Here is an 8,530-nt window from a genome sequence, read left to right as displayed (position 1 = left end):
GGACCCCTTTGGGGGAAGAGATCCCCTGCCAAGCCAGCCCCCATCTGGAGCAGAGGCTACTGGGAGCAGGGGGGCTCCCGGGGGCAGTCCTTGAAGTACTCGTGGCAGTAGACACAGAGGCAGGCTAGCGAGCGCACGTACTCCACAAAGTCCACCGCGCAGTCCTTGTTGGTGTCCAGCATGCCCATGAACTTGTTGTAGTCACACTCCCGAAGCTCGGTCTGCGCGGGACGGGGAGGGAGGGATGGGGAGGCGTGGTGAACGGGGCTTCCCTCTCTCTCCTCCCGGCCAACCACACCCCTTCTGGGGGCCAACTTCAGCCCGGCGTCCTGAGACACCCACTTCGCTGCCCTGCGGCTCCCTTGTCAGTTCATTGACTGATCACCCGGTGCGCTGCTGAGTGCCTCAGCTGGGCGGCCATGCTGGGCGGCCGTGCTCGGCTTTCCGCACGGTGCTCTCCCTCAGTCCTCCCACACCCCGCGAGGCAGCGGGACAATCGCACCCCATTTTACAGATATGGAAACTGAGGCTCCTGCTGAGCCAGGTGGCTCCCTGGCAGCCCCTCATGCTTGGCCGCGGTCTGTCTTTGCCCAGTCCCAGCAGAGCCTCCCGGGGTGCTCACCGGGGTCCAGGTGGGCAGCTCCTTCTGCAGCAGCTCTTTGAGCTCCGCCTGGCAGAGCTTGTGCTTGTCCCCAGAGTGATGCGCATACTTCTGAAAGGTGGATATGATGGCACATATCGCCTGCTCCAAGGGACTGGCCATCCTTGCTGTCACGGAACAGATGTGTGAGCCATGGCAGAGGCCCAGGCCAGCACCCACTCACCTCTCCCTAGGTGTCCCAGGCCTGTTCCCGGACCTGTCTGAAATCCACCAGGCCTCAGGCCCCACAGGCCTCCCTGCCCTGGACAGCCCTCCCTGGCCCACCAGTCCCTCCTAATTTACCTCCCAACTGCCCCTGTTGTGGTTTTTCTGGATAGAGTCTCGTTTCCCGACATCACTGCAAACTCAGGGACAGAGTGCCTCGCCTCGCCACCTGTACCCCGAGAGCGGGGCTCCCTGAGGACTCCCTGGTTCTCTCCTACCCTTCCCATCCTAACACCTGAGACTGCCCCGTCCCACTCTGCGCCGCCCTGAGGTGTGCGATGCGGTGCCCAGCCCTGGCAATGCCTACCCCTATCCCTCCCAGGAGACCCTGCCCAGTGCATCCTGACCCACAGGAGAGGCTGGGCCTTAGCAGGGAAGGTCAGGCCTGAGAGGAACCCACACTCCTCACCACCACCAGTCCCCTCACCACGCCTCCAGCCTTGAACGCAAGGAAGCCATATCCAAAGGGAAACCTCGGGCTCCTCTCTGCCTCTCACTAGCTGTTCAACCCCTCATGAGCCACGTACCCTCTCTGGGCCTCGGGTGCCTGTAACGTGAAGTGCATCCCACCTCACAGGCCTAGTCAGAGACCTGAACCAGGTGACCTAGCGAGAGTCAGCCAGCTCAGGTATTTACCAGCCTGCAACCTGCCCCACCCTGAGGCCATCTTCCTGACCCCTGGACCATCAGAGAGAAGACTCTGTATAGACCACCCTGGTGTATTAGAGGGGAGGCCCTTCCTGGAATCGCTCGCTGCCCCCACTCCACTGTCCCTTCCATTGCCCCTCTGGGATGATCCTCCAGTCTGGGAAACCCCAGGCATCAGGCCAGCAAGAGCTGTTTCCATGTCAATCCAGTGACTCACCCGGTTCCCCCAGGGCAGGAATCCTGCAACTCAGGGAAGCCAGGACCAAGACTCTCCCTAAAGTTTCTCTGCTGGGAGCAAGTGGCCAGCAAGGCGTGGGGACAGGGTTGTCAGGCACTGCCTGGGGTCCGATTCTTTGTGACAACCCGGAATTGGAGCAAGGTGTCCAGGTTCCCAGGTGGAACGAGGGCCGTAATCCCAGGGGATAAGGAACCACAGGGGTACTGAGCGTGCCCCTCTGGGTTCCTGCCAGCCTGCCTGGCGCCACCCCAGTTGCTATTTCAGAAGCTCAGTGCCTGGAGACTGACGGAGTCCTCTTTCCCCGCTGCAGCCCTGGGCCATCTCGCCCCGTCCCCAGGAATGAAGGAGGCAAGGAGGAGGGTGTGGGAACCCAGGGCCAAACCTCAGCTCTGCACAGCCCTCACCATAAGGGGATCCCCAAGTCCAGGACATTTGACTTCTCTCAACCCATCAGTCCCTGCTGTGGTCACCCTGGTCAGGACACAGTCTGATTCCCGGGGGTCCCCTGAGCTGCCCTGACACCCAGCCAAGAGCAAGACCCAAACGCTGGTACTCACCACTGTGCTGGTGTCTCCGCTGTGGGAGCTGAGAGATCGGGCATCCCTATTTGTAGCCTCCCATGGGGGAAAGGGAGCAATTACAGGGGCCCAAGTAGGTCACCACCGAGGATGCCCCAGGCTCCCCTGCCTCCTTCCCTGGAGAGCCCCTATTACAGGCCCCACCCGCCCACCTGTCCACGCACACATCAAAGGCCCAGTCGGGGCCGACACCGCTCCACATTCATGCCCCTCTGTCCTCCCCAGAGCTGGGACTAGGGACAGTCTTCTGCCCGTGTCCTTCCAGTGGGGCTGGAGGAGACACATGGCACAAGCCCACCTCATCCATCTCCCCGTCTCTGACAAGGCACCCAGAGTACAAAATGGGGGCACGCTTTGGCCTCACCTAGTTTGCAGTGCTAGTGGGGACCTTGGAGAGCAGCTGGTTACTCCCCTCATTTACAAATGAGAAGACTGAGGCCAATGAGATACCCCACGGCACACAGATCACTTGTGGGGGGAGCTTTAGGCTAGGAGCTACTTGACCACTTGTTCCCTGGGGAATTATTGTGGGCTGTCTGAGGCACAGAAGGAGAGAGGGTATTTCTCCTAGGAGAGTTTCCAGCAGTCTGGGCTGGGGGCTTTTTTGTCCCTCCTCCCCAAGCAACATGAGCGAATTTGGGCAGCAGATCCATGTGAGCGCTGGCTAATAGCTGGAGTTTGGGGAGGCCATTTCCCTTCCTCCCTGCTTTGTTCAGCACCAAAGTCCTGTGGGGGAAGACAGAGCCCTTTGACCGTTAGTCCTTCGGGGTCCCAGTCTCATGGGAGGAGAGGTCTCTCACTTGGGTCTCCCTCTCAGGTAAGCCCTGGACTTCAGCCTTGTCTTCCTTGGTCTCCAAACCAGCAAAACCAAAGCTCAGGTCTGGTCTGGCTTAGCCGATACCCTTGGGCCCTGAGGGCCCTGGCGCCCTGCTCAGGTCCAGACTGAGCTCTTGACCTATTCATTCCTTACTGCCTGTCAGCACTGTGGTGCTTCGGGAAAGATTTCTCTACTTCTGTCCAGCATGTTTCATTGTTTTTAGCTAGAGTAGACACAGGTCACCATATTACCAGAAATGGAAATCCTTCAGGGACCAGCAGTTAGCATAATGGCTATGTTGCTGGACTGCCATGTAGTCGACCACAGTTCGAGTCCCGGACCTGGCGGCTTAAAACTCACGCCGGGCGCATGTGAGTGCATGCCCAAGATCCCGAGAGGAGAATGGAGGAGAAGGGATTGTGGCGTGGCCATCCCCCCTGTGGTTGATTTCTCACTTTCTGTCTCTATGTCTCTCTCTGTCTTTCTGTTGAGCACACGCACCCTGTAGCAAAAAAAAAAAAAAAAAAAACAAACAAACAAAAACTCCTCAAGAAATGGAAATCCTTCACATCATTTCTCTCATCTCTCCCTCATCTAAGCCTAAGAGACCTCTTCCCTATTTCTCAGAAAGAGAACTCACGATGGGGACCAGCAGGTGGTATGGTGGTTAAGGGACTGGACACTCCCACATGGCCCACCACAGTTCAGGTCCTAGACCTGGTGGTTTGCTTTCTCACTTTCTCTCTCTTTCTTTCTCTCTCTCTCTCTCTCTGGTCAAATTAAAATAAATGAATAAATTAAATAAAATTAAATAAATAATTATTTTTAAAATTATTTATAAAAGAAGAAGAAAGAGAACCACAACCCAGAAGAGTGTGGGAGGGAGACAAGAAGTTGACTCCCAGGCCACTGAAGAAGTCCTAAAGTCTGTGGAGGTAGCCAGCGAACTAATGATACCTTGACCTCATCTTTAGCCTCCAGCACCCAGACTCAGCCCCCATGGGTAAGGGGAGCAAGCTAGGGAGGAGGGAAGGAAGGAAGAGCTGTGATTAGCCCTGTTTTATAGGCGAAGAGTCATGGGGAGTAGGGACAGAGAACAGCAGACAGTCACGCAGCAGAATGGGAACTGAAGTGGACCAGCAATTAATTCAGTTCTAGGTCAAGCACCTGCCCTCGCCCATGATACCCCAGCTCTGCCAACAGCCACCTCCCTCAAGAAGGTCACCTCTCCTCTCTGGGCTTCACTTCTCTCCTCCGTCAGTTACAAAGACTAGGAAGAACTACCAGGCTGGCTCTGTGGCCTAGTGGTTAAGGGAGCTGGAGTCACATGGCTATTAGCCTAGTTCAAGGCCTGGCCCTGGTAGCTCAAACAACACACCAGTCACCTGTGCAAATATGCTCAAAATCCCCAAAGGAGCGAGAAATGGAGAAGGGATTGCGATTGACAAACCCCATTCAGGGGTGCTTTCTCCCTCTCTCTTTCTGTCTCTCTCTGCAAGAGCATGTTAAACAAATTAAACAATAATAACAATAATAACTACCCCACAGGGTCATCATGGGGTTTAAATGAGTTAACACAGGGGCCAGGAGGTTGCATAGTGGTTAAGGGACTGGACTCCCACTTGACCAGCTGCGGTTCAAGTCCTGGACCTGGTGGCTTGAAAATCATGCCAGGCACATGTGCATGCATGCCCAAAATCCCAAAAGGAGAATGGAGAAGGCATTGCAGCATGGCCACCCCTCCTAGGGGATGATTTCTCACTTGCTCTCTGTCCCGCTCTCTCTCTTTCTCTCTCTCTGGAAAGTACATCCTATGACAAAAACCTAAAAAATATAATAAACATTTTTTTAATTAGTTAATACAGCCAAAGCTCCTAGGATAAACAGCCCCCTAGCACAGGGTAAGAGCTTGCTAGATGTTAAGAGCGGTAGGTAGCTTTCCCAAGGCAGACCTAAGAGTCACTTATTATTCATATACATTTTTTATTTGGAGAGGTTTTTGCTATAGGGCGCGTGCGCTTGCCAGATAGACAGAGAGACAGAGAGACAGAAAGCGAGAAATCACCCCCCAGGGGGGATGGCCATGCCGCAATCCCTTCTCCTCCATTCTCCTCTGGGGATCTTGGGCACGCACGCACACGCACCCGGCGTGAGTTTAAGCCACCGGGTCTGGGACGCGAACCGCAGTCGACTACGTGGGAGTCCAGTGACATAGCCATTATGCTAACTGCTGGTCCCTTATTCATATAAATATTTAGAGACACCCATACTCAGTATTAGGAGTAGAGCCATAAACAAAACAGTTGTTCTGCTCCATGATGATGACAATCTAGTGGGAAAAACAGTAACAAGTAAGTGTTTAAAGGCTTGGTGATTTAAAAGCTGTAAAGAAAGATTAAGTAGAGCGCAGAGGAAAACGATGGTGGGGAGCAAGATGCCATCTCTAGGTGGTCAGGGCTGTCCAGCCTGGATCTGAGCCCCCTTCCTTACCCACCGGGCTTCGGCGTTGCCCAGCGTGGCCCAGCATGGCCGCACCTCCCAGCAGGCAGCACCTTTGTGCCCTGGGAGAGATGACTGAGATGCGGTGGGGGCAGGAGCTCACTCCGGGAGGGCGGAAATGAAGCAGTCTGGGCACAGGCACTGTGGGGTAGAGGACTGTCAGGGAAAGAAATCTTAACTAGGTTAGCTGAGCCTCTCTTGAAGCTCCAGTGCTCTCTCGCCCCCTGACTTTGAGCAGGCTACATCCTTTACCGGGTTAGGTCCTTAAGTGTGAGATTCCCACCCCGAGAGCCAGTATGGGAGCTCTTTGTATTACTTGCCATGAATGTAGACAAGGCTAGGAAAGAGTCTGAGTGCATCTAACACACACACACACACACACACACTCACGTGTGCAAGTCGGACAGAGGCAGCAGGGAGGGGGGCAGGGACACCCAGCCCCACCCCCGTGGCCATCTCATCCACTCAGGTGGAGGGGGAGACGTAACTTCTCTTCCTTGCTTTCCCGAACTCTTCCTGGAGGATCCAATCTTCCTGCCCTGTTGGAGTTTTGTTCCCTGAGCTCTCTTTCTGCGGTGGTTCCAAATGCAAACCACATGAACCATCCTCTGATCCTCTGCCTTTCTCACCCTCCACTGTCCACACGCTCAGTTTCCCACCCTGAGGCTGAGCCCAGCACCCTCGGCCTCCCACCGTGCACAGTTCCCCCCTCCAATGTGGAGCTGACCACGGAAGAACACACCACGCCTGAAGGGCAAAGAGCTCTCTCCCCACTGGAGCAGGCAGGAGGGCACGGACAGTGGAACAGATGCCACCTGATCTGGACGAGTTTCTGACAGCACCGGCCCTCCCTCATCCCCCTCTCCCCCACTCTGACTATGACCACCATCGCTTCACCAGGGCCCCTAGAAACTGCACCACCCCCAAAAAGTCAGTGTCTAGTTCTGCACCTCTGGAAGAAATAAGGTGACGTGTCCTGAGCACCTGGACATTCCATATGCTTTTGCCAAAAGGACCCAGGCCCTGGGGACAGGGTAGCCCCGCCCCTGTCCCATAGCCCCATGGGATTGATGAACCTTGTCAAAATGACTGCCTTCCTCTCTCCTCATCAGGTCTAGCATGGACAAAGCTAGAAAGTGAACGTGGGAATGAGGTATTTGATTACTGAGGCCGGGGCTGGAGCCAGGGAGGCCTTTGGTACAGACTTAGGGAGAGGAGGGTAGAAAGACGGTCTGAGCTGGGACACAGGAGAGTGTGCGGAGCTTAGACCTACCACTTATCTTCACCACCACACCGATGGCTGGTTGTGCCCGTTCACAGATGAGAGCGGTGAGTCTGAAGAGAACACGTGACCTGAAGCCGGGAGCCCCGGGAGGCCCCATTTCAGTCACTCTCATGCCTCCGAACCCACCTTTGCCTTCAGTCTCCCTTCTCTTGGAGGGTTAATAGGCCAGGCTGGCAGTAGGGCATGATGAGAAGTGAGATGTGTAGTCCCGAGCTCTCCTCCCTGCAGCAACCCTAGAGGAAGTTGGAGAGAACATGGCGCCAGGCTTTCAAACTCTGCTGTTTCTAGACCTTCTTCCTCTCCGCTCTGCACAGAGATTTGAGAGGAGAGGGCAGGATGGGGGAGGTTTATTGGCCCAACTAGAAAGAACCAGTCGTTAGTTTGTCACACACTCAAATAGAAAGGAAATTAGGTCCCCTTGGAGCCTATCTGAGTGAGGCCAACCTCCACCAGCCAAAACAGTCCCAGAACCTGTAACTCGGCCCCTTGAAAAGCCCAGACCCAGTAGGAGCCTAAGGCCCAAAAGCTACACTTGGGGCTGGATGATGGCACAGCAGTAACTTGACTCTGCAAGCCGCCCCTCATGGGAGGACTCTGGGTTCACATCTGGAGACCTCCCTGAGTAACCAGGCTGCACGTACCCATGATCCAGGGCTGGCAGAGGCTGGGGTTGGATTGTGTCATCAAGACACTGTTGGAGGTTCTCTCTCTCTCTCTTTCTCTTTTTTCTCTCTCTGCCTTTTTCACTCATAGAAGAAAGGAAGAAACCAGACTGCACTAATCCACCCCCAGGTTACTTGGCCCAGTTCCCCATGACTCAGGATGGAAAGACTAAGAGCGCTTGGACTCCACTCAGCAAGGTCCTCTTCACCACGTGCAAAGCCCAAGGCTTTGGAGTTGGCTACAAGAAGGGGATGAAGGCCAGATGGCCACCCCAGCATCCCACAGGGGAGAGGACTTTTCTTACAGAGGTGGATCAAGTCTTAATGCTACTCTTTACCTACCCTATTCCAGCCCGTTCCCTCATCTGTGAAATACAGAAACAAGACATCCTTCATCCAACTGCTGTGAGGATTAAGTGTGATGATGTCTGAGTAGACCGAGCACCTGTCTGAAGGGAGTGCTCCCTGAGTGGTGGGCGCTGCTCTCTCTCAGTTTCCTCATGTGTAAAATGGGCCTAATGATAGCTCTTCTTCAGGTTACCATGCAGCCTAAATGACAGTGTGCACTGAAAGAGCTCTGAGAACTTCTACAGAAATGTTAATTACCGTCATCATGACTCCCTGACCTATATTTACTGTCTTCCTTTCCTAGAGGGAATCAGGAAGATGAGTTTCTCTTTCTCTCTCTCTTTTTTATTTTATTTTTTTTAATTTATTTTTTAGTTTTTGCTACAGGGTGTGCGTGCTTGCTAGAAAGAGGAAGAGAAAGCAACCCCTAGAGGAGATGGCTGCGCTGCGATCTCTTCTCTCCATTCTTCTCTTGGCATTTTGGGCATCCCCACATGTTTTTCAAGTCACCAGGTCCAAGACTTGAGCCACACAGTCAGCCATGTGGGATCTAGCCACTTTAACCACCATGCCACTGGCTGGTGCCTCCC

General features: G+C 54.4%; 1 protein-coding gene across 1 annotated transcript; it reads right to left on the bottom strand.

Moving 5' to 3' along the window:
* Nucleotides 1-56: 56 nt before the first annotated feature.
* On the bottom strand, nucleotides 57-763 carry S100A3 (S100 calcium binding protein A3). The gene is made up of 2 exons (XM_006159828.1): nucleotides 623-763; nucleotides 57-221 (listed from the first exon to the last, which is right to left on the bottom strand). Exons 1-2 carry the CDS (start codon nucleotides 761-763, stop codon nucleotides 57-59), a joined length of 306 nt encoding a protein of 101 aa, XP_006159890.1.
* Nucleotides 764-8,530: the final 7,767 nt, after the last annotated feature.

This window comes from Tupaia chinensis, unplaced genomic scaffold (assembly GCF_000334495.1).
Source record: "Tupaia chinensis unplaced genomic scaffold, TupChi_1.0 Scaffold000659_1, whole genome shotgun sequence".
Classification (NCBI taxonomy): domain Eukaryota; kingdom Metazoa; phylum Chordata; class Mammalia; order Scandentia; family Tupaiidae; genus Tupaia; species Tupaia belangeri.
Note: the sequence above shows the minus strand (reverse complement) of the source record. Positions and strands in the feature narration are given on the sequence as shown.

What these genes read in the sequence shown, in the direction of transcription:
- S100A3 (XM_006159828.1), bottom strand. Translation starts at nt 763, where the DNA reads ATGGCCAGTCCCTTGGAGCAGGCGATATGTGCCATCATATCCACCTTT. An exon ending in AGCTGCCCACCTGGACCCCG is followed by an intron (nt 222 to 622) that starts GTGAGCACCCCG and finishes CGTCCCGCGCAG; the next exon opens with ACCGAGCTTCGGGAGTGTGA.